Here is a 26,186-nt window from a genome sequence, read left to right on the forward strand (position 1 = left end):
CAACTCGTGTCAGCTACCTGATCCTAAGTAAGTTGTTGCTACATCAATGCAGAGTTTAGTTGATCTTGCTGTGACCTGCTCACTGGTGCCCTCTGTTGCTCTTTTTTTTAAAGAGAAAGGCTGTTTCTGCATCCTTGGCATGAAGTTTCAACAAGTCTAATTCATTGATGTGCAGATAGGCTTGAGTTGGAAAAGGTCCAGCTTATGGGTGTTTCCAGGCTGGTTAAGCCAAGTGGCAATTACAAAAAAATCTGAAATGAAGTTTTATTTTGGTGTTATCTTTCTCTTTTGTGTTAAAAGCCAATAAATTTACCTGCTTTTCTTTCCCTTTTTGCAGGTACACTAACCTCTTACAGAAGCAACGTTTTACTGGAATGACATTTCCTAAACTGAGGAAGTGGAGCCAGAAAGGATACATGCCTCAGGGGGACTTTATTCCTGTGCTGCACCATTTTTATTGTGTTATGTTTTGAACAACACCTCTCAAGTGCTGTATGGTTCTGCATGTGCCCAAAAGGAAAGGGTCATTTTGATTTCGGGACGGGCTCAGTGCAGCCCCCTGATGTGAGAGGAAGGTTTTTTTCCCAGTTGCTCTTGAAGTCCCAGGGAATGTGCTATGACATCAGCAGTGGTGGACTGTGGAAGCCTGGTGTTTGACTTTGCCAGTAATGGAATGGAGAACCATCAGCAGCAGGTCAGCGAAGGGGCATTTCCGCCTACCCTCTCCTTTGCAAAATAACTATGCTTCTGTCCTATTTAACTTTTATGCATATGCTCCCTTGTCTGACTTTGTTATACAACGAATAACCTTTGCTGGCACATTGAATGCCTTCAGACTCTGGAATACTTTTTGAGTCTTTAGAACATAATCTGCGTGCTTTTCTGCACTTTTTTCAACACTGATGGTGTGACTGCTAACTCTAATCATTTATTACTACTAATATGCAGAAATGTAAAGTGAAGACTCATTTATTCATGGGATATGGACGTTGCCAGCCTTTTATAATTACCCTGAACTGAGAAGGCAGTTAAGAGTTGCCACATTGGTGGGTCTGGAGTCACGTATAGGCCAGGCTGGGTAAGGATGGGAGATTGCCTTCTCTGATGGACTTTATCAAACAAGATAGATATTTGCAACAGTATGATAGTAATGATGATCATGAAACTGACTTTCAGACATTGTTTTGAATTGCTTGAATTTGAATTCCCAGCCGCTATGGTGGGACTTGAACCCAAGTTTCCAGATCATTGGTTCGGAACTTGGGATACCAGTCCAATAATTTAACCACTTTGCCACCGTATCCATTTAATGCATGCAATTAACCACCAGCAATTTTGTGGAAGTTGATGCTTAATTTTTACAAACTGATTAAATGTTTTAATTGATTTTGCTCTGGCACTGGATTCTTGGTCAAAGAGGCCAACTCCTCTGGTTTATTACTTGCTTCAACTTTGTTTAAATTTGAGGCCAACAAGAGGCAAGGGCTTCAGATGAACTAAAATCTTGTAACTGTAAGCATTTTGGGGATATTTCACATTAAGTGTAAGAAATAAAATTACCTGTTGATAGTGTTGTGACAGCAAGCAAGTTGATTATACAACAATATTGGGTTATGCAGAATGAATTGTGTATTTAAAGAATGGAAGAAATGGAACTTAAGACAGAAACTGGAGCAACTTCTCCCAATAAAAGCAGGGTAATTTTTCAGACAGATTCAGCAAAGTGAGGATAGTTGTGTACAAATTACACGTATGAAATCGGGCTCAGTCACTTTACAGCCATGTGGTCATCAGACACGATTGACTCTATCAGTTCTCTCGGGGGATAGTGCTGTCACCGTTACAACCATTACAATGCTTCTCTTTTGGCCGTGCAAAAAAACTTTAAGGTAATCTAAATTCTTCAAGGCATTTCCCCACCCAAAATCTACACTTACTACTCCTGAGAAGGAATACGGTGGCAGATGCATGGGTACACCATCAGCCATGTTCTCCTGCACAGCACCCAACATGAAAATGCATCAGTGTTCCTTCATCATTGCTGACCCAGTTATTGGCAACACCTTTGCCACATGGACTGCAACAGTTTGTTCAAGCAGACCATCACTGCCACCATCTACAAGTGGGCAGTTGTCACATTGCAGGACTTGAGCTTGTAGTCTAGTCTTCCCTGTTTTAAATGCTGAGGGAGAACTGCATTTTGAGCTTGCTGCCTTTTGAGATACCTGCATTCAGATGAGAAGGCAAAGATTTCATGACAGAACCAAGTAGGCATGTTTCCTGGTCAGCATGCCCTCTCAATCAATACCACAAAATGAAAAGTTATCTGGTTATTATTTTACTTTAATTGTGTGCAAAACCTATTGCAAAGTGTCTATTTTTCAGTTTTTAGAAGATAATTTGTTCAGCACAACATCTTGGGCTGAAGGGTGTCTTCCTGTGCTGTACTGTCCTATGTTCTATTGCTTAAGTGGTGTGAGTACATTCAATTGTCAGTCTTTATTATTCACTGGGGGTATGGATGAGGGAGAGAGATGCCTCTGTGGCAACAGACAACGGAGATTACATTTTGGTGATACGTATTATATTATGGTGCAAGTTAGATGTTGATGAGAGATTTAATGAGGCTTTTTATTCATGTTCATCCACAATTAATGATTTAATGTAATGAAAGGAAGATTTGTTGTGACATTATCAAATCTTCCTCACTGGTCAGGGATATGAGATGCTGTGTGGGAGTGTGTGATGCATGCTTGTGCATGAGCGTGTGGGATAAAAATAAAATATGTTTTAACTTTAGGAGATTTCCAATGAGATATTTTTGAGTGTAAGTAAGTTCCTGCCACAAGTACAAATATCTAAGGCCGTTTCTGTTGCCTGATTATTCAATTGAGAACCTCTTATTTTACAAGGAGAATTGGGATGTAGAGTTTATAGCTGAGCTTGTTCCTGCTCTCACTTAATGTGTGTGTTTTATTAGATAGGCCTACTATAAGAGCCTTGGGGTATCTTATCACTGTGCCATCAGGGAGATGAAAGCTCTGTTTATATCCAGTTGCTGGTGAAGTGAATGTTTTCAGTTGTAGAAGCAGTGACTGAACTTTAGCAGACTGGCCAGAAACTGCCAGGCAGGGTAAAATTGTCTTGTTCAGTCCCGGTCTGACCCACATTCAACAGGGAGATGCTGTACGAGCACCCAAAGCTGCTGACTCTGCTAGCATCAGCTCCCAACTTGTTTTATATGAGCAAGACAAACAAACATTTCATTGTGGACAGTGGCTGAGATGTTACGAGAGGATACCCAATGGAGAATGGCAGAATTCTCAATTCATTACTATGCTTTTGAACTGTGTTACAGAAACTGTTAAGTCTTTTTGGATTTTTCACAAATCATTTGGAAATATATTTTGCAGTAATTGTAATATGATGGAGAGGACAGGATGCTGCTTTAAAATTCTCTAACTATTGACCGAGTTAGATTCAGTCATTGTGTCCTGTGAGTTTTGCTAATTTGTGTTTTGTCACTAATGTATGCATGTGTTTTTTCAAATCAATATTAACACTGAGCTTTTGCTATTCTGTACTGGTCAGTGGAATTCTCTTTTTCAAAAGAGAATTTAAGAGTCTTTAGTATTTTTGTCAGCAGATGTTCAGCAGTAGTGGGGGGGGGGGGGGGTGGAGAAAGGAGAGAGGCACTTAGTCAAAATAGTTTGATGGTTAATGACAGTGATGGGCAGATACATGTGAGATTTTTTTCCTTTACTTCTCCCAGAACCCTGACACACCTTTCCCCATCAACCAAAATAATGGGAATTGGGAAGGATCCACAGAACTGTTTTTGTATGCATCACAGATAACTTGGTGTTTTGAATATTTTAGTAAATTGGTTGGATTCTAAGTGAAAATTGATAACAGATGAATAATTATCACAAAAACTAAACAAATCAAAAGAGCTGAGATTTTAACACTTGAACAATTTCTCCACCAATTATTTTGTTTTTGCTGTGAGGGTAAGTAATGTGATTTTTGTTGAAAGATGACTTCTGCTTGATAGGGAATTTGAGAAAATTTCAAAGTCCAGTGATCAAAAACTTCCTTCTTGGCGTCTTGTGTTTTTGTTTGAAGATATAGGACTCCCTGCAATGTTGAACTGTGACCTTCAGCAGTGGGTTGTTATTACTAAAACAGAAAAACATGAAGTTTTTAATCAAAACTGATAAATCACTTCCCCTCTCCAGACAAAAACCTGGGTTGAGATTTGGTCTCATCCAGTCTTGCTTCCTTTTAAGAGGCGGTACAAGCACAGCTTCCAAATAACTTCCCTCATTTCCGACAAACTTGACCAATGACTTCCCTCTCATCTGAACCGCAGTTCCCTTGAGAGTCCTGTTCACTATTTTCAGTGTGCAAGACTGCTCAGCTGGTACACATTTTGTACCGTATACTATCACATAAAATGTACTGATATTCTGTATTTATGAATTAACAACCCAGGTTTTATTATGCTCTAATGAATCTTGGTAGTAAATGACTCTTTGGATCCTATAATTTAAACAGAATTGACTTTGTGGGTTATATGTATGCAACTAATGAAATGCCTAAGGTACATTGAGAAGATACTAAGCATTCAATCAGTTGTTCATGCGGCATCACAAGCAGTTACTCTAGGAGCACCTTGATGGAGCTCAAAATATAAACAGACTTCTGGTATGTTTAATTTTTTTTCCAAGAAGAAATCTCATCTACAAAAATAATAATTTTTAATAATACTGCTATGTTGTTATTCTGTTTGTTTTCCGTTCCTTGTGAATGAATGTTAATGTTTTTGATTTTTATATTCTGGTTAAATAGATATTTCTATGAAATGTGGGAATGCTTATTTTTACTGGTACAATTTTGCTATGAAACTATGTACTCAGAAGCAGGTGAGTAGCCTTGCTGACTGACTTTTATTTTAAGCTAAGTCTGCATATTCAATACCTGTGCATTTTTGTTGTTTTTTTAAATCTCTGAATACAGAATTTATTGCATATAATTAGGAATTGATATTATTTCATCAGTTGAGCATTGTAAGTATACAGTAGTGTCTGCATTACTGCTTGAAGGCATCAAAGGTATCATATAACTAAATATTCTCTCTCTCTAATAAGTGGTGCATTTGTAATGAATTTTTAATACCACCAGTTTTAGTTTGCCATGATCCACTGTTATAGAAGCTGATAAACAGTTTGTGTTAACTGTTTATACAGAATGTTTGGGAGTCGGTTTCTGGTTTCATTTTGGGTTTTGTTATGGGATATCTTTTTGGTGATCATTTGGCAAAATTGTATATTTTCAGGCACATGCACCAACTTTTGAGTTCAATAATTGCAACCAAGTTGTTCATGATGTTACTGAACATTCAGAGATGCCCATTACTGCCCACAGTTGTACTAGTCTGGGTATTTGACTGCAGAAATAGCTTGGTCATGACACCGACTAGTGTATATGACACACATCCACAAACATGTGATTGGCTAATAGTCTGTACACGCTATCCACATTTTAAAGGCTGCGTTCTTAAAGTAGAATACATGGTTGACAGTATATAGTACTGCCAACACAATCTTATTGGAATGTGTAGGTGTTTTTTTAAAAAAAAATATGAAATACAAAACAATTTATGAACTTGATGGTCTTCAGATTTTTTTTAAATTATCCACAATTCAATTACACTTTACCGTCAGTACTGCATAATTTTCCGGTGCACCTGAGTACAAATGATTTCCATTTTTGTTTGCATGGTCACCGTTCACTTTTTATGTACGAATATTAATTAGTTCAGTTATGGCATCCATTGATATGATGTAGTCCTGATCCAGGATGAGAAGCCCTGATGCCAAACCCCTTGTGCAATAAACCTATGCTTTTCTCACACCATTAGTTAGCTTGGTGTCTGTCGATTATTAGTATCACACATTAAATGATGTGTCACCTAGGAAGCTAGCTAATTGTGGACAGAGTAACAGTTATTCTGGTTTTTTTTCCTCCACGCTTGGTTCCTGATTTGCCAAGTATTTCTAGCATTTGCTGTTTTTATTTCAGATTTCCATCATCTGCAGCATTTTGTTTTTGTAACAATGTAGGGAAGTACTGAGAGGATGTGTAACAGTTTATTTTCTGCCACGGCCACACAGCAGCGGAGACCCTGGTTTGTCGTGCTTTGATGTTAGGAGAAGTAGAATGTTGGTTTGTGTAACGAATGGTTTCTGCTTCAACCCTGCTGTTGCTTGTTCCCATTTGACATAGCAGAGATCGTATCGCATGCAGCAGGGAGATTAAAAATCTGTCCTGTATACTGCTTAATGGAGATTTGGACCAAAAATATCAAATTGTATTGCAAACCTGCAAGTTGTTTTTAAATACTTTTTGTGAGGTTCTTGTAACACGGTTCCATTCTAAATATTTACTTCAGGACCACTTGATTTTAAGAAAATAAGTTATAATTGTATTGGAAATTATTTATTCCAAAGAATATGACATTTGTTTTTAAAAACCAACTGAGCATTAGCATGTAACAGTGGCAAACCTAGGAGAAGACCCACTAGTTGTATTGCTGAGACTGCGCTCTCAAAACCCATTGTTGCTGCTGCCACTGCTCTTCTAACAAACCTCTGTTCTTTTGTAACCGGTCAATGATATAATACAATTTTTCTTTCGGAGCTTGTTTTTTCACCTCTTCAGTTGCAGACACTTTTGAAACACCACGCTAGGAGTTGAGACTGGTTTCGGTCTCGACAAGGTTTGCCGAACCACGGTGGCCAGTGGTAGCATTCACGCAGCGTGTGAATGTTGCCCAGCTATTAAGCTGGAGGAGCTGGTTCAATTCTGTCCTTGTCTGGTGCCTATCGCACAAGGTGTCCTTGTCTGGTGCCTCACCCTTATTGAAGGGTTTGGATGGTGTGTGGAATTGAGGATTCTGAACTTATTTGCTTCCATTCTAATTTCTCTGCTTACATTGTTGAGGTCTATTTTAGCTTTTGTGACTTACAGGAGAAGTTAAAGACCATTTAGCATCTGCTGTAGAAAATCTCATTTAAGCAGCTAAAATGAATACAAGAAAACCCATTTGAAAGTGTAGGAAATGTGTGGCTACAGTGAAGATTTCTTTTCTCCTATTCCAGATTTTAGATGTAAAGTTGTTCCACTTACGTGTTGTGTGATTCATTTGAGGCATTTGACATTCAAACCAATTTGACATTGGATGAGATCACACCCTTTATCTGCTTAAGCACTTGCCTCTTCCAAGCCTTAACCCTTAAGTGCATTTAGTTTTTAAATAAATCACTGGATAAGGATCTTATGGTTCCAATTTCCATAATTAATCTTGTATATTTTGCAAGATATTGCTTTGTTTTATATTTAGTTGTTGGTGTCAATGAGTTCTGCTAGGTTTAATTCTATTCAAAGACTAGAGCTGAGATAAAACAACCAAAGATCATTCAGCCCATCAAATTAGCCATATCATATATAAATCCAGATTATCCTTATTGTTTCTCCCCACTGGATCCAGTTCCGAAGAGTCAGGAACAGTGAAGAGAGAAATTGAGACTGGCACTCTTTTTGACTCTGCCTCCTTTGCTTGTGGTACTATTGCACTAAGATAAACAAATTAGCAGTGTTTTTGATGACGGATATGACAAAGTGAATGACTGAATGCAAATGATCAGAGCCATTAAAAAAAATACTGTGCTGAGAAGTGTACCTTAATGGTGCCTTTTTACAATTCTGCTTATGTTTTCTACTACCTTGTCCTGCAGGATGCAGAAAAGGGTCCAGGGTACCCTGCAGTGATAGTAGAACCAGTTCCCAGTGCCAGGTTCGACCAGGGCTATGCGGCACAGATACTGGTCTACGATGATGAAACTTACTTGATGCAAGATGTTGCTGAGGAACAGGAGATTGAGACGGATTCTGCAGAAACGGGTAAGAGCTGTACTGACTGTGCTGGGAAGGGGGAGTGGGGGGAAGTGATGGAAATACAGTGTGATCCATCCCAGAAATCCACTCCAGCACAACAGCTGGAGGGAAAGTAAGTTGGAAAGTTTACACAGGTTTTAATAGCAGATGGTTGGAAATTGTTGATAAGAAAATGATGTACAACTGCACATACTAAACAATTTAATGTTTAGAAACATTGTATTTTCTGTTCCACTTCCATACAACATAGAAGGCCATTCAGCCCATTGAATGTACACCAGCTCTTGGAGCAATCCCATTTCCATCCCCCCCCCCCCATTTATTTTCCCGTAGCCTATTTTCTGTCACTTAGCTTATTGCCCATCAACTCCACTCTGACTCTCCTGCCACCTACCTGCACTTTAATAATAATTTATAGCAACCAGTTAACCTACCCAGCAGCACATCTTTGGGGTCACCCAGAAGGAAACCCATGAGGTCACTGGAGTTGTGAGGCCTCAGCACTGCTTGCTGTGTCATGACGTCACCTGAATCTCGACAAATCTTAAATTGTTTTGCTAAATTCCTGAGTGTTAAAAGGGGGTGGTAGTGTGCTGGACTGCCAATGCTGCCCTGTAATTGCCTGGTAGAAGGTAAGTGAATGAGGAGCTCAATGTTTCTTTTCAAACTTCTCCCTCCATCTGGGTGAACAGCTTCCTTTGTCTATTTGCTTCCACAGAGAATGCTGAGATCAATGATCAATATTAAGTTATGTTGAGAGTTGCTGTACAGGAGTGAGGCTACAAGCTGCCATCTTGTGGGATCTCAATGTGCAGTAAAACTCTGATTTGCTTATTAGTCAGGAATGTGAGCCAGGGTTCAGGTGGGATGTCAGTCCGGAACTGCTGGTCTGGAGTGTGACGGGGGCTGGGCTCCAGACCACGGGCCCGGATGTGGCTGCAGCCGGGGATGAGGTCCAGAACACCACAGTCAGGGATGTGGGTAAATATGCAGCCAGAAGCAGGGTCCTGGAGTGCTTGTACATTTAAACTCATGGGATTTACTGGAAAATTTATCATGTTTGGGTAACATCCAATATTCTGGTAAATCTTCTGGTCCGGCACCACCAAAGTCCAATGGGTGTTGGATTATCAGAGTTTCACTGTACTATGTTTGTGTTTTCTCCTTCCCCCACTTAACAAGGTGTCCCTTGCTTGCTATAATTGTCTGCTTTTTGTACTGGGACCCAGGAAAGTGAATTCGATCTTTGAAAGGTCAGAAGGTTACATCAGTGTGGAATGCACCTCCACTGAGCTTTAACATAATACAGCAGAAACACTATAGTGCACTTTACAGAGTGAATCACCAGATCAACATTGTAATCATCGTTGTTTCACAGCCGGGAGATATTGAGCTGGAACTATTTAAGTAGCCTTGTAAAGATTACTGATGCATGGATTCCCGATGCATACTATACTGACATGAATTAGTTGTAAATTGCTAAGACACCTAACAAAATGTGATATTTGCCAGTACACGTAATCTGCCATTTGGCCTCTTTCTGCTCAATATTAACCCTTTTCATTGATTTACCTCCAATGAAATATTCCATTTGTTCCCAAATTATTTACCATCGTAGCTACAGTGCTGTATCTACTATCTTGGCAACTGTATTAAGTTTTTCCTATTAACATTTTCTTTTTCAGATACAACTTTACATTCATTGGTACAGTTATATAAAAAAATGTCCTCTTTCTATTTGGATTGGTATTATTAGGGCCATTGAAGTATCAAAAATATTAATTGCAAGTTGATTACATTGTTAAACTATAATGGAATCCCAATATTTTTGGATGGTCTGTTGGAAAATGCTTTGGCTTTATAACCTCTTGATGCAACATTAAAATTATCCTATGATTCAAATCCCTCACAGGCTCGTCTCTCATTATCCCTGTAACCTTCTCCAGTTTTACAACTCTAGGTCACTGCATTCTTCTAATACTTTTGCATGACCTAGTTTTTCTTTGCCCCACCATTGATAACTGTGTGGTCCGTTATCAAATAGCTCGATTACATTCACGTGCAAAGCTTGTGCAATAATAATTTTTTGTTTGGATGAGAGACTTCAAGGTGTCTGATGTCTGGATACTGTACAGATTTGTTGCCAAGTACAAAACACCAGGATATGACAGGTGAACCAGGTTAGGCCATGTTGCCAGAAGTTTGCTATTGTTTGTAACTGAACTTAAAGCATTTGTGATGGAGCACTCCACACTGAAGGTTCAACCATGGAGTTTTACCTTCAGGTATAAGGGACGGATGAAGTGCTGTTGTGTGAGTAGTGAATGGGATTAGCAAAGGCAGCGAGGAAAATTGGATGCCTGTTGCAACCAAGGGAGGTTCTATCAGCAATCTCTGAATCAGGAAAAGGAGCACAGTTGCGTGGTTGTGCAGTGAATTGGTCAACTGCTATTCTCCGGCTTCATGGAGTCCTGCCGTAGGTTCTGTATGAGGCAGAGAATTGAGAGAGCTCCAACTACCTGTTCCTCAGAGCCTCGCACATCCCCATGGGAGGTCAGAGTTCAGTGCACATGAGCAAGCAGATGGCTTCGTTCAACCACAAAGTTGCCTGTCCTAAGCTGCTGGGTTTTATAAATGCAGGTTGGATGAATAACATCTCATATTCCGCCTTGGTAGAATCCAACCTGATGGCCTCAACATCAATTTCTCTAACTTCCGGTAACCGCTTCCCTCTTCACCTCCCCCAGCTTTTTTTTCACTCCTTTCTCCCTCCCCCCCACTTTGTTTTCCCTCATTCCTGTGGCCCCCTTACCCCTTCTTTCCCCTCCCCCACCCTTATGACCTGCCCAACTATTTCCCACCACCTCCTCTTTAGTCCATGATCTACTGTCCTCTCCGACTAGATTCCTCCTTCAGCCCCTTGCCTCTACCACCTATCACCTCTCAGCTTCTTGCGTCACTCCCTTTTGTCCCCCCTCTCCCACCCACCTACCTTCCCCCTCTCACCTGGACTCACCTGTCATCTGCTAGCTTGTGCTCCTCCCTATCCCCCAACCTTTTTATTGTGTTCTGCCCTCTTCTAGCCCTGATGAAGGGTCTTGTCCTGAAGCGTCAACTGTTTACTGTAGTGTGTGATTAATACATTGAAAAACTATTAAAATGAATGCAAATTAATAATGATTAATTAACAGCTCTATTTAGTATCAATGCTAATTCTATTAACAACCTGAGGTACTGTCAGGATTTGGAAACAAATGTTGAGGAAACTTAAGATGTCTGATTTGGATAAATTTGTAGCCCTTTGTGGTTTACTTACAAAAAAAACCACAAAGGGCTACAAATTGGTAATTATGGATAACTAGTCAATCTTGGTTATTGGCCAACAATGCACAGAGAAGAAAGAGATCGTTGAAGGTGAAATAGCAGCAAGTAGAAGGCAATAGCACGGACAAAGTTCAGCAGGAGAGAAATACAGTCACTGAGTTGGCAGCTCAGGAAAGCAGGATGTTGGTCTGCTGAGTTCCTCCAGCATCATCGTGTTTTTCGAGCAGGATGTTAACTCGCTCTCTGGAGCTGAGGTAAGAAGTAGTGAGGAAAACTAAGAAGCAATACTGAGAGCTGGGCATCCAATGCTGGTGGTCTACCTTAGAGGCTGAATAGCAAGGATAGAAATCACAGACTTTTGAATTAAAGTCTTAGGAATAAGAAGTCTCTCACTTGAAAGACAGTGGCTGTAAAGTATAATTTCCCAGTTGCTTGAGTAAGAAAAGTTTATTTAATTATTCAAGATAGTAAATTCGTTATTGTTAATTGGTTATAGTATTTTTATAGCTATGGGGTTGATGTTCAGAATCCAAAAATATAGTGTAGCTCCCCAAACCAAGCAAAAAATAATGATCTTGCATTGAACATAGAGCAGCTATTATGAATCATTTAGATTGGATATCAAATGTAACACAAGGTGGAATGTAATCAACAAATAGCATTTGATGCAAACTCGAAAGCATTCATAAATTAAAGATGAAGAAACAAATGAATCCAAAAGGTGGCAGATCTGCAATTAAATATATGAAAGAATTTTGAAAATAAGATTTTGAAATGGGCGGTTGATATGGCAATTGGGAAACTGTAGCGTAGGAGTATCAAAACAGTAACAACTATATTAAGCATTTGGACTTGTGTTTGAACATTTAGGAAGCTGTGAGATGGAGTGCCACATAATTAACTATTTGTTTAGATGCCATAATGTGTTTTATATTTAAAAAGAACAAGCTGACAGTGTGCATGCTACAGATGATTATCTGAGCATAAAAAAAGACAACTTACTGAATGAGAGGACACAATCTATTTAACGGATATTTTCAATGAGCAAATGCAAATTGGGAAACCCCAAATAAAAGCAAAGTGCTGGAAGCACTCACTTGGCCTGGCAGCTATCTGTGGAGAGAGAAATGCTGTTTGACCTGCTGAATGTTGCCAGCATTTTCTGTCTTCATTTTGGATTTCCAGCAACTGCTTTTTTGCATTTACTTGGAAATCCCAACTGGTTTTAAGTCAGACTTGGTCAATATAATGCACTTCTCAATCCCTTGTGTAAGGAAATCCACAAAAGGTGACAATATTTACCTCCAAGATCCTGTAAGGTTAAGAGCCAGGGGTAACAAGTATAGGGTACCCTTAATATTGAGGTTAGTTAATAAGGGGGATTAAAAGGAAGCATATGACATGTATTGGGAACCAATGATGGGGGAGGCCCGTTAAGGGTATAAAAAGTGTTGGGAGGTGCTTAAAAAGGAAATTAGGAAGGCTAAGAGGGGTCACGAAAAATCACTGGCTGGCAGGATTAGGGTAAATCTGAAGGCATTCTGTAAGTATATTTAGGGTAAAAGAATAACCGGGGGGATAAACGGGCCCATTAGGGACAACATGGGCAATCTGTGCATGGAGCGAGAAGGTATAGGTGAGATACTAAATGAATACTTTTTATTGGTATTCAGAGAGAAAATGGACTCTGTAGTTGGAGAACCCAGTGAAAGGGTTGGTGAAAGTCTAGAGCAGGTCTCTGTCAATAAAGAGGAACTACTTGATTTCTTAGTGGTCTTAAAGGTGGATAGATCCCCAAGATTGGATGGGATTTATCTGAGGCTGTTACAGAGGCCAGGGAAGATGTTGCTGGGGCTCTGCTTGAGATTTTTAAATCTTCACTGGACACAAGTCAGGTACCAGATGACTGGAGGATGGTATATGTGGTTCCCCATTTAAAGTAAGGCAGCAGGGAAATGTCTGGTAACTATAGACCTGTGAGCCTGACATCAGTGGTAGGGAAGATATTGGAAAAAATTCTGAGGGAGAGGACTAATGATCACTTAGAAAGATGGGGACTAATCAGAGACAGTCAACATGGCTTAGTCTTTGTCAGATCCTGTCTGACCAATTTGATTGAAATTTTTGTAGAGAGAATGAAGTGTATTGGGCAGGGCAGTAGATGGACTTTAAGACCTTTGACAAGGTCCCACATGGGAGACTGGTTCATAAGGTTTGGGCCCTTGCGATCTGGGGCAAGTTGGTAAACTGGATCCAAAATTGGATTGGCAGTAGGAGACAGAGGGTGATGAACGAGGGTTGTTTTTGTGATTGAATGTCTGTCACTAGTGGTGTCCCACAAGGATCGGAGCAGGGACCCTTTGTTTGTATTATGTGTGAATGATTTGGATATGGGAGGCACAATCAGTAAGTTAGTGGATGACATGAAGATTGGTGGAATTGTTGATGGTGTGGAAGTGCATCTTGGGCTGCAGCGAGATCAACGTTTTGGTGAAGTGTGATGAAAAGTGGCAGATGGGGTTTAATCCAGACAAATGTGAGGTGATGTATTTTGGGAGCACTCATGAGGCTAGGACATACACCATGAATGGTTGGGTTTTGGTAAGTATTGAGGAACAGAGGGACCTTTGAGTACAAGTCCATAGATCCTTGAAGGTGGCAGTGCAAGTAGATAACATGGTTATGAAGGCATATGGGATACCGACCTTCATTAGTCAGGACATTGAATGCAAAATTCGGGAAGTTATGCTCCAACTTTATAAAACCTTAGACCTCTGCTGGAGTACTGCATGGAGTTCTGGCCACCATGCTATTGGAAGGATGTGACAGTGCTGCAGAACAAGCAGAAGAGATTCTGCAGGATGTAGTCTGGGATGGAGCAGTTCAGTTATGATGAGAGGCTTGAGAAGCTGGGTCTGTTCTCCCTGAAGTGGAGGAGGTTAAGAGGGGACATGATTGAGGTACATAAAATTATGAGGGATATAGATGAGATACACTGCCAGAAACCTTTCCTCGTATCAGAGGTAGATAAAACTAGAGGATATGGGTAAAGGGTAAGAGACTTGGGGGGGGTGGGGGAATATGAGGGGCACCTCTTCACCCAGAGAGTGGTAAGTACCTGGAATATACTGCCTGAGAGAGTGGTTGAAGCTGATTCATTGATGGCAGTTAAGAAATGTCTGGAGAACCACTTGAATGGTCTGGTCCTAGAAGGCTATGGACCAAGTGCTGGGAGACGGGATTAATATGGATGGGTGCCCACTGTTGGTGTAGATGAATTGGGGTGAATGGCCTGTTTCCATGCTATATGATTCCGTGACTGAGTATATGGAACAAGCCACCAGAAATGGAAGTTGTATTTTTGGAGGGCGAGTCTGGTAAGTGATGGGTAACTGCGAAACAATCAAGGACAATTATATCATTTGAATGCAGAAGTACCAACAAGAGGCAGGTGTGCATATATCTTTGAAGCTTGCTTCACCTCATACTGTACCTTGGTCCATCAAAACACAAGGGAAGTGTTCAGGGTGTTGAGACAATGCTGTGAAGCTCATTTAATGATCAGGGTTTTGAGAAAAGTTTGACTGACTTAACCTTGAAAGAAAGTATTTGAGGGATGACTTTTCCCATATAGTTTATATAACTATATTTAAAAAGGTAAATCTAGAAAATTACATTAAACTATTTGACTCAGGGAAATACTTAAATCTCAGACTGTACAAACTTTGCCTTTGCTTAGAGGCATAGAAGATAGTTGCTTTGCAGCAGTGGGCATGGTTTAAGGTCAAGTGATTTGAGGCTATGTCAGTTCAATAAGGCAGAACACTCCTGTTTATCCTTTGTCAATCTACAAATGTGACTCTTGGCTTTTCTTCAGTCAATAAAATCATTAGATGGTTTAAAGCTTTCTACCACTGGCTGATTTCTCTTGCCATGTAATGAAAGGTGTACTGCAAATTGATAAATTTCCTCAGAGGTACAGTGTAAATGTTCTATTCCACATAGCATTAGATTATTTTGATTTTTTTCCCCCTGATAACACTGTTTGTTTAACTTTATTAATGTGTTCTGTTTCTCAGCTGAGTTTGACCTGTAATTGATTTCTGCCCCAGGATATCATTCTAAGGTAGTCTGTTTTTGTAGCTGCTATTTCTAGAGCTGCTGTATCTGGACATTAGAGCAACTAATGCAGCGTCATAATACCGCAACGGAAAACATGTTTCCTTAATTGATGACAAAGGAAGTCTTTGTTAATCCTGTGTGCAGTACATTGCTAACTTTAACCCTCCCAGTGGTTTGCATTTCAGTTTTATGGTCATGGAAGTACTTTCAGATAAGATTTGACCACAAACCCATAAAATTTGACCTAACCATTTAGTGGTAATATTTTCAAGGAAACCAGGGCAAACTAAGTAAAGGTGCATAAATCAGGTGGTGAATTGCTGTGTTAAGTAATTATATGAACCAATTTATAATTAAATATGATTTTCCGATTACTCCTGAAGAACGAAGTGAACTGCTTCTGAGCAGTTTGTTTACTTGGAACTGTCATCAGTTCCTGGCTTTAAAGTTAGTGTGCTCCAGTTTTGAACTTGAAAGCAAAGGCATGAAAATTGATGTATGGTGTATAAATAGCAAAAATTAGTAGCACTTACGTGACCTTCATGAAAGCTGATCTGGTGTATGATGTGCATAAGTTGAGTGTGTGTATATACATACATATGCATGTTCCTTGTGCCAATGTGTATGTATTGTATTAATATTGTTTACTTTTATCCTATGATAAATATTAAGCCAAATGTTGTTTTGAGCAAAAGGAAACATTTATTGCACATTAATCTGGACTTCTGTAAAATAAATATTTTACTCTTTAAGATGAAGTGTGAAGGCTAAGTTGTACATTCTGCATTCATGAAAATGTACCAAATGTAGTTTATTCAGTTTTGGTTTTTAACATGGTTTGAATATTAGGCCAGATCATGTTGAATAAATACTGCTGGCCCCAATCAGTGACCATGGTTGCTGCATGTCCATGTTTTTCTGGGTCAGGTGTGAGGGCCCTATTTTCCCAAGACTCATGCCCTTTGAGTCCAGCAATGAAATCCGAATGGTAACTGGGTGTTGGGAGGTGTTGAGCGGAGGCATGAACCAAAAATAACTGCAATGCTTGGGGTGGGGCTTTGCCAGTTATGGCACCTGATAAGTAATTTTAATGGCTTTTAAATGTTTCTGATCTAGAAACTTACAAGCTTTTAAAATTGAAGTTAATAATTAAAAATAAAGCGTAATTGAAAAACTTAAATGAAGGCAGAAAAAAAACTTTTCTAGTTTGCAGACTTAACATTCTCATTGAACTCAATTGGATTTTGTATCCTGCACCAGATCCAATCAGAGAGGCAACTCCAATGGAGAGTAAACAGACAAATTCTCTCTTCCCCTCCTGTTCCCCTGCTGCCCACATCTGTCAACGAGTCCCAGACCCTCAGCAAGTGCATGCAAGTTGGGTACTTGTGTTTGAATGACTGAATGCAGGCAGATATAAAAGAAAAGGAATGTCCTTGGAAAAATACTGGGAAGGAGCTAAAATAACCAGTGGGAAAGCTGATGTATTCACTGATGTAATGAAAAGTTTTTTTTTGTTGCTTCAAGTTCCCTTCAGGTTAGGATCCTTGCACCTGCTTCATCATTAGTAAGGTCATGGCTTCTTTTTAACCCAGCAACCCCATATCCATAGATTTCCCTAATATCCAAAAATCTAAGGATAAGCCTTGAATGTAATTGAGCCTTCACAGCCTTTTGGAATCCCAGAGACTTTCTGGGTGAAGAAATGTCTCTGCATCTGTCTTATGTGGCCAACCTCTCATTTCCAGACTATTCCCTGATTCTAAACAGCCCCAGCCAAGGGAGACAATAATCCTCCTCAAACCTCATGAGGAGTTGCCTTCTGGGGAAAACAACCCCTGGGTTGTTCACAGCAGAGCTGACTGGTCAGGTAGAGTGGTGGTAAAGCAAGGGTTTATGATCCATTGTGAAGGAGGCAAGAGAATTTCTGCGTTTGGGTTATAAATGCAAACAACCTATTTGCCACCTGGCTTTTTCTCAGATCAAGCTGTTTGATTCAGCTGAAACCACAGCTGAGGAGGATCTTGGGAACTGCACTGGAATTGTGGAAGAAGGGAATCAGTCCATGTACATTCCATGACACAGAGCATTGTGGAAAATCCTGCTGATGTATGGTAGTGAAATTGTGATTGCTACACAGGTTTACACTGCAGGATCTTCTATGATGCAACTTGCACTTAATCGTCCAAACTGATGAGCTTTCTTTATTAGTCACATGTACATCGAAACACACAGTGAAATGTATCTTCTTGCATAGTGTTCTGGGGGCAGCCTGCAAGTGTCGCCATGCTTCCGGCGCCAACATAGCATGCCCACAACTTCCTAACCTGTATGTCTTTGGAATGTGGGAGGAAACCAGAGCACCCGGAGGAAACTCACGCGGACACAGGGAGAACGTACAAACTCCTTACAGACATTGGTGGGAATTGAACCCGGGTCACTGGCCCTGTAAAGCGTTATGCTAACTGCTGCACTACCAAACCAATAATTTAAACCTGATGCCTAGGCCTTTGGGGTGGGAGGGAAACTACTCAAATCTACATGAGCAATTTAAAAGGCAACTTAAATAGAGGTATTGTTAATTGTGTATGTTTAAAGCATCTTCTAAGTTGTAAAAAGCTTACTAGTAATTCAAATTCATTTCATAAAAGTGACAGGGTAAGGATTTAAACATTTGGATTAGTTTTGCTAGCCTTTTGCTCTCCTAAAACCAAAATGAGTAAATGCAATGGATACAAGGACAGCACAGTGGTACAGCGAGTAGAGCTGCTGCCTCACAGCTCCAGCAACCCAAGTTCAGTCCTGACCTCGGGTGCTGTCTGTTTGGTGTTTGCAAGCTTTTCCCGTGATCACATAGCTTTCCTCTGGGTGTTCCTATTTCTTCCCAAGCCCCCAAGACGTAGGTTAGTAGCTGAAGTGGCCAATGTAAATTGTTCCTAGATTGTAGGTGAGTGGTAGAATCTGAGGGGAGTTGGTGGTTCTGAGGAAAATTAAATGGGTTTAGTGCAGGATTAGTGTAAATGGATGCTTGATGGTTGGCACAGACTAGATGGGCTGAAGGGCCCATTTCCATGCTGCAAGGTTCTATCTGTGACTTAATTTGCATTAGTTGCAGTAAGTTTTTGCTTCACCACACAGCCAGATTAAATTTGTTCGAAAAGGACCAGAAATCAACTTCGAAATGTTAGCACCATAAGTTTTGATTGCTTTGATATAAAAGCATTGTAAGAGTTTTTAATGATTGATGTGATGCAACCGTTTATTTTGTATAGGCAGCCTCCTGTGGCAAACATAGAAATATGCTGGGCTGTATATCGGTGCCTCCTGCCTGGCTGCAACTGGAGGCTAATGTTTCGATACTGGTGAGGAGTAACTTTCTGCTGCATTCCAGTTGTTGGAGCAGCTGCATTGTCAGGCAGGCAGCCCATTTAAAATACAAAGCAAGGTCTAATACAATATGTGGGGCCTCAGTTTAAATTAGCGATAACTTTTGGTCTTAACTTTTCTTTTGTATTTTGATCCTGATTGGCTAAGATTAGTTAAAGTTTCAAGCTATGATAAATACTGAATTGTCTGCATGTGGAATGCACCTTTCCAATTGACACTCGATAGCAATAACAAATGGTTAATGCCTTTTGCCCAATATAGGTGATTGTGTAATAGTTGGGAAATCGTTTGGAAAAAGGACAAAAATTACGTGGTTCATGGAAAAGAGAACAACTAAGTTCTTGCTTTGTTACTTCCTGTAAAAACGGAATATGCATGGGGCAAATGCTCGACCTTCAAAATGTTTAAAAACTGCTCTGTAGCACCATCTTGTGCCTAGAACCCACAACTGCAGTCACGTAACATCTCAATAAGCAATTTTCCATTCATTTTCGAGTTACTTGTACTTTGTAAACTATAAGTGAATGTTCTATGATGCTGATCACTGTGAGATGAAATGCTGTCCCCATAAAGGACAGGAACATAAACTAGAATATAGTTATTGGTTATTTTAGGGATCTGAATTTATGAAATCAGTCAGGGTGAGTTTCAGATTCGGTTGCAGATCTGAAATCTTGGATTTAATTCAAAATGGCCAGAAGTTATAAAGTGTGGAACATTTCAATTGCTCAAATGAGTCATGATGAAAGATGAACAGCCATTTTAATATTCACATTTGCATGGAAGAAAGGAGAGTGCAGGAGATTTTAAAGCAATTGCTTTAAGAATTATTTGTAACTTTGAACGCCATGTACTTGGAGCTCTTTATTTGCTTTGAGTTTATTTTGACCATACTGATAAGCTGCAGCTCAAGGGAAACTAGAGGTTAGTGAACATGTGTGCATTTGAATCATCCTGACATAAATGAAAGAGTAAGAATAAAATTGGAAAATTATAATTTTGACTAAAGTCACATTTTTACAACAAATGCATGCCTGGGAAGTCTGTTAACCTGTTGCCAGTGAATCCCCTCTGATATGGCTTGTGGTTCAACAGTTGCATCCCCATTTATTGTGGTGGATTCTTGAAAGTGATGCTAACTCAGTTATAAGTCAGACTGCAGCTTCAATCCCTGATTTTGTTTGTTAAATGTTATCAACAATAAATACAGTTTGCGGAGCTTGTACAATCTTGGTGAAACAGCATTCTGAAAGTTTTTACCTCTGCAGGAGAATAGAATACAGGAGAAAGGATCAGCATTCCTACATCTATACCTTGTACGAAGTAATTGTTTGTTTATCTGTGGTCGGCTGCAGTGTTTCTGAAGTTCTAGTCCAATGGCATGTTTTAAATAAAAGGTAGTTTTAAAAAATACATATGCAGCGCCATTCGCGTCCACTGGCCTTTATAGCCATAAAGTACTCGAAGATATACTGCAGTTCAACTTTTTAGAAAAAAAATCCGTGTTCTTTTTACCTTCATCTGCTTGTAATAGTTGCATCATATTTACTAAATGTTATGAACTTCCATACCCCACAATTTTAGTATTTTCTCTTAGTACTCTACATTTCAAATTATTTAAAGGAAGTGGTTATTTCGGTTTGAGGTCAAGTGCGTTTAGTGAATGAAGAGTAGGAATATTGGCCTGGAAATGGATTCTGCAATTATTTTGTAACAGCATAATGCCTTTATTAATAGACTCGCAGAAGGTGGGCGTAGTGGGCCTAGATACAAGTTAACTCTAACACATTTCTTGTGTTCTTGTGCGATAGGAGCAGAATAACTACGTTTTAGGGCAACAGGTATCACCACGAATTTTTCGACTTTCGGTGCTCCAGATTAATTAGCTGTTGCAAGCCTGGTTCGTGAAGATACCTGAAATGTACAACTAGACTTGGAACCTGGAGCTGCAACATATTTTACATAAAATTAATCAACTTGCAACTACCAAGCTTAGGTTGTTTTGATCAGATTTGTAAAACTTTTACAAACTTATTGATTGGGGGTTGCTAGCAGTTTCATTTACTGAATAACCTGAAATGTCTCCCGATGTATCTTATTACTCGAGTTAGACTTAGAATCACTGTATTGTGCGGTGTAACTGCCACTAGGTCGGAAATCCGAATGGGGTCCTGTTTTTTTTTAAACAGGACTTTGTCCAGCTGTTCTCACTCCTTGAGCTGAGACTTTGAAATTGACCCAACAACAAAACCATGTGGGTTATTGCAATACATTGTGTGTGTGTGTGTGGAAGAAAATATTGGTAAAGTGATTCGGTTTAGGGGGGAAAGGCGAGGAGACCACATCCTCCCCCTGTGGACCTGCCCTCGCACTTAACACCGGCTATAAAGCGGAGCGCGCGTTTTGCAGCTGAAACAATAGCGGGATGGGGTCTGTGGCTCTGGATCTCTTTCTCACCCTTAAATGTGGGCAGAAGCAACCCTTGCCTGTACGATTCCCTTTTTTTTTAGCCTGCGAGCATACTTGGAGAAATCAATCATTACCGAGATTGCAAAATAAAAAAAACAACGCGGAAAGGGTCAATTTGCACTGAGTTTTTTTTCCCGCGGGGTGTTTGGTTATTTTACTTCCTGCTGCTGGCTCGGGTCTCTGCTCAGATTTGTTCTGAGTTGCGGTTTAGTGTGTGGCTGTGCGGACGGATACGGCTATGTGCGTGTGTAAAGATTTCCTGTCGCTGCGCAGTGATACCATCAGCAGCACTCTCTGACTCTCTGGGAAGCTGCTGCTGCTGCTGCTGTTTGCAGAGAAGATGGCGACTTCACTTCACGAGGGTCGGAAAAATCAGCTGGATCTACTCATCCAAGCCGGTAAAACTCACCCGCAAGAACTTTGCGGCCCACGCATGCCGGCGGGAGCTGCGCGGCGAATGTCAGCGGTATCTGACTGTCTGCGCTCTGCTTAAGTCCCGTTACTATAAGGAAGGGAGGGGGGGGGGGGGGTTGATCAGGAAGTGATCACCTTGTTAACAACCTGCATGGCGAGATGAGCTCTTCCTGATGATTTTTGAAGAGAGGGGGATAACAAAACATGATTTTTCATTTTGCTATGACGCAATGTATAAAAAATAATACTTGGAGGATTTGGTGATCTAGTGGAATTTCATTTGCAGGAATGCGTCTAATACCAGAGCGCTATTTGACTGTGTGCGCGTTTGCCGTTAGTTTATATTAATAGCTACGGAACCAGGAAGTGTGGTGGATTGTTGTCTTTCCGACGTCTTGCCACGCTGTCTTGCTTTACTAATACTTGAGTCTTTAAATCAATAGTTGATGCTCCCGAATCATGCATTTACGTAACTTTACCAGTGAGGAAGAGCTCGCACTTTTAGACGAGGTTTGCAGGATGTTTTTGGGGAGGGGGGGCGGGCTTGGTGTATTCTTATATTGAAATCATTCATCTTGTAGCTGCGCCGCCACAACCAATCTTGATGGCGGAAGCGCCGCCGCTCGGTGGCGGGTGATTGACGTGCAGCGTTGCCTGGGCTGGGTGGGAGGGGATTGGGAGAAGTAACGTTTGGGCCCGGAGTCGCGCGCCCAATTGGAACGCGGCCCGGGAGGGAAGGACAATGGGGAGTGGGCGAGCGAACGTTCGGAAGTGGAACGCTTTGCGCCGGCGGGTTCGAATGGAACCTGACTGCCATCAAGTTAGGTTGCAGCCCCCCTTGGGGGGAGGTGGGGGGGGGGAACAAGGAGCGCGGCGAGGGGGAGGGTCTGTAAACACGGAAGTGAGCGGCTGCCCCACACACACCGCTCTGTCCCTCTTCGCTCTTAAACTCGCCGAGGAAGCGCGGGATTTTATCACTGAAGGTTGCTCGGGGAAGGGGCGGCTGCAAAAATGCACGACTCCCGTTATCCAGTGGGATCTTTCCCGTGCAGTTACTTTTTAGGCCAACAGAATGGTGAACCCTGATACCTGGATAAATCCCTTAGCTTATTGGGGGGTCGGTGCTCTAAACTTAGGTCAGGAGAGGGTATTGCGAACGTTTGCTCCACGCACACTTATTTGGCGCAGTTATGACCTAATCAGAGTTTAACAATGCAATCACATCTTATTTACTGTAAAACACTTCAATTCAAAAGCAATTCAGGTCAGTACAGATAAACTACATATCTATGCGGACAGTGTTTATTATAAAGACAATCGAAATATGTGCAATATGTTATTTAAAAATCGTTTCAGGCTCCGCCCCTCCTGCTTCCTTATAAAAACTGCCAGAACACACACATTTAGGAAGAAACCTGTGCATTCTGAAACGTGTGCTGGTTACGAGAGGCCCTCGGTAGGCAATTGTTTCAATTTACTTGAGTTAAGTGGTGATGAAAACCATTTCTCGAAAGCATAAAAACACACACTTAGTAACCGTTCTAATGAGGGAAAAAAAAGAGGAAGCAAATAATTTTCAAGTTGGCACCATATTCCAGCATTTGTGGAAGGGATCTTGCAAAATCACCTCGGAAACCCCAAGATTTGCCTGTTTGTCGGAAACGGGAGAACCTCCGTTTTTGTTAAGGAACCGTATGGTTGCACTGGAGGTAATACTCCCGCCTTTCGGGGTTGTGCTGAGTGTCTTGTCTGAAAGCACTGGACGTTTGCCACATGGCCTTGTTTTGAGGCAACTGCACGTATAATTCGCCTGCTGCTTGGGTTTGGAAATCGAACCAAAATGCGCATTCAATTTCAGACATACTCGGGACGAGGAATCTAAACTCCCATTTGGTCTCCTCCCTGCACTTGCAACGCACGATTCAAATTTTATTGACCGGTTATCCAAGCAATCGTGATGCTTCATTTTAATAAGAAAAGTTAGTGGAAGTGTCCAGCCTGGTTTTGTGTGACCTGGGGATTGATTGTGAATTTGCAAATGGAATAGTGTCGACAAACACGTTTTCTTCGTGGGGCAGGGCCAACCTGCCAGGCAGCCAGCCTCCCGTTTCCTCCCGAGGTGAAGGATTTCCTGGGTGCCTGCTGCTCTGCCTTTGGCAGCGGCGGCGATGGGCAACTTGAGCTGAGTTCAGACTCCAAATATAATTACTCGCACGGCTGATTCCTTACCAAGATCAGGCATCCAACACATTTCCATAAATGGAAACAACCGAGAGCGGGCTACCTTGGTGAAAGTTGCGTTGATCTCTAACAGGTGGCACTGATATATGAGCTTGAGGCCGTGTATATGTATGTGAGAGAGCAACAGACTACTGACCTAATGTCAGACTGTGTGAAACCTAAAACTCCAGGGCCACGCGGGAACCCAAATTTATCTCAAACTACATGACTGTGTATTTATAGCTGCCCTTCAAACTGATTTTGGCCTCTTCACAGTTAAATGTATCAGCCTCCCATTTTTCCAGACAGCATTTAATACATGTTTATCAGGTGGGGTTAAATGCAGTATAGAAAATCACCTCTGCAATTGGTTATCAGAATCCTAGATTATTAAAGCCATAATTTGCAGATTTGGATATAGCCAGTTGAACAATGCATCATATTTTAATTGAAGTGCCTGGTAAGTCGTTCAGAGATGACCTGAATTATTTGTGTCATTTTTATGACCATTGTTGGGGTCCAGGTGCTGTTATTCTCTGCCTCACTCAAGTCATTCTTCATATGTAATATTCAGACGATGCATATCTACAGATTATTCCACGCTTGGAGACATTACACTAGAACTTGTGTTTTACTCAAGGTTTGCATGCCTACTTTTTTGTGTGGTGGTGCAGTATGATTGAATTTTTAGTTGACTTCTTCCCCAACCCTTCCCTGGGCGTTGACGGACGGGATTAGTTCTCTGATAGAGAACAGCTAAAGGACTTCAAATTGATCTGATGTTTTTTTACTTGTTTGGCTGTTGTGAGAAAGGGTGATTTTTCTTTTTGCATGCTTTGAAAGATGTGCAAATCACTCGGATGCTGTCAACCGCTTCTTTAGCAGTGTAATTTGCTTACAGCTCTTGTCAACACTATATGATGTTATGCCTGCATGTCATCCAAAAGCATCATATACAGAGCAACATCACAGTTCTGATCTAACCACACTGGTCCAGTTGTACTGGTGGGAGCTTGGGGTTCAGGTGTGCTTCACTGGTTTTGCGCTGTTGTCAGCTTTCGGAGAGTATTCATCTGATGCACTGGGAAGTCTTGTACATGTGCTTAAAAATCCAGGTGACCTGTGGTTGCTTGGCATCCAGTTTTTGGTAAAATTTTGGCTGGCCTGGATTTGGTGGTCAGTGCTTACAAATGCCACTTGTTCTTTATAGGATTCACAGTTGCCTTCCTTAGCCTTTGCACAGAAGCTATTGGTTATAAGTCTCAAGCAGGGTCCCTGTCTGAACAGTGCAGGCAACAGGGTGTCTCTTTTACAAGTCATGTCGAAACGTCACTACAGTGGATGCAGAGTCTGAATCTCAAAGTGGGCTAGTAATTTTCTGTGTGGAATCTTAATTCAAAAATGTGCAGGAGATGAAGTAGAGTGGAAAACAAAGATTGGAGAGGCAAAGGATTTGACTCATGCTTAAAACATACATATCCAATAATTAGAATCTGAAAGGATGAGGTGGCATAGATATAAAAGTTGATTTTAAGTGCCGGAAAGGTGGTTTATCAGCAATGAAGACTACACATAGTAACATTTCACTTGCACTTGAATGGGCAAGCCCCAACATATGGTGGCTATATTGGTCACTACCCAGTGGGCAAGTAGAGAAAGTTCACGCTCTTCCTATACTTGAGCATTCAGTGTCTCAGCAGGACAACCAATGCAGCAATCATGTTGCTCTTTTTTCTATAAAAAGGGCAATTTGGGCAGCAGCTTCCAAAATTGAAGTGCTGCAGATGCTGGAAATCTGAAATAAAAACAGAAAAAGCTGGAAAGGCTCAACAGATTGGGCAGCATCTGCCACCTGCTGAGAATTTCCAGCATTCTCTGTTTTTGTTTTGGCATCACCTTCCTGCTTTCTGTGCTGAGTGATTTCTTGATACGTGAAAGGGATGCATTCCAGGAAAAGAACTTCTGAAGCAAAATTTCATAAATCAAGAAGGCTGAGGAAAGTGCATTTAGGGTCTTCTGATCCAGTGTAATCCTGCTCACAGAGAGCGGTACGATGTTTGTCATACTTTGCAATTGCTTTGTAAATCGAGGACTTGTGCTTCAGAGAGTGAATGGTGTAGTGGGAGTTGGTAAATCAAGAAATGGCAGAATTGCACTTGCACGGATGCTGGAAAGTGCTGTCCGACTTGAGCACAGCGGTAATGGCACTGCTGGCTGGATATTGATTTTGAGATAACTAATGTTAGCGATGAACCAACTGGAATGACTCTTAATGTAGCTGTCACTCTTGG

The 26,186-nt window shown here is 40.9% G+C and overlaps 1 protein-coding gene across 10 annotated transcripts in view; it reads left to right on the top strand.

Moving 5' to 3' along the window:
• Window positions 1-26,186, top strand: part of LOC127567011 (ETS-related transcription factor Elf-2-like) — a 105,230-nt gene that overhangs the window by 42,233 nt on the left and 36,811 nt on the right. For 5 of the 10 annotated variants that reach the window (XM_052009647.1, XM_052009663.1, XM_052009639.1 and 2 more), the window contains 2 exons: window positions 338-694; window positions 7,800-7,965. In XM_052009647.1, the coding sequence (XP_051865607.1) occupies window positions 617-694; window positions 7,800-7,965 (244 nt within the window). In that variant the 5' untranslated portion in view covers window positions 338-616. The other 5 variants (XM_052009673.1, XM_052009683.1, XM_052009700.1 and 2 more) reach the window with 4 other exon arrangements.

Source organism: Pristis pectinata, chromosome 2 (assembly GCF_009764475.1).
Source record: "Pristis pectinata isolate sPriPec2 chromosome 2, sPriPec2.1.pri, whole genome shotgun sequence".
NCBI classification, from domain to species: domain Eukaryota; kingdom Metazoa; phylum Chordata; class Chondrichthyes; order Rhinopristiformes; family Pristidae; genus Pristis; species Pristis pectinata.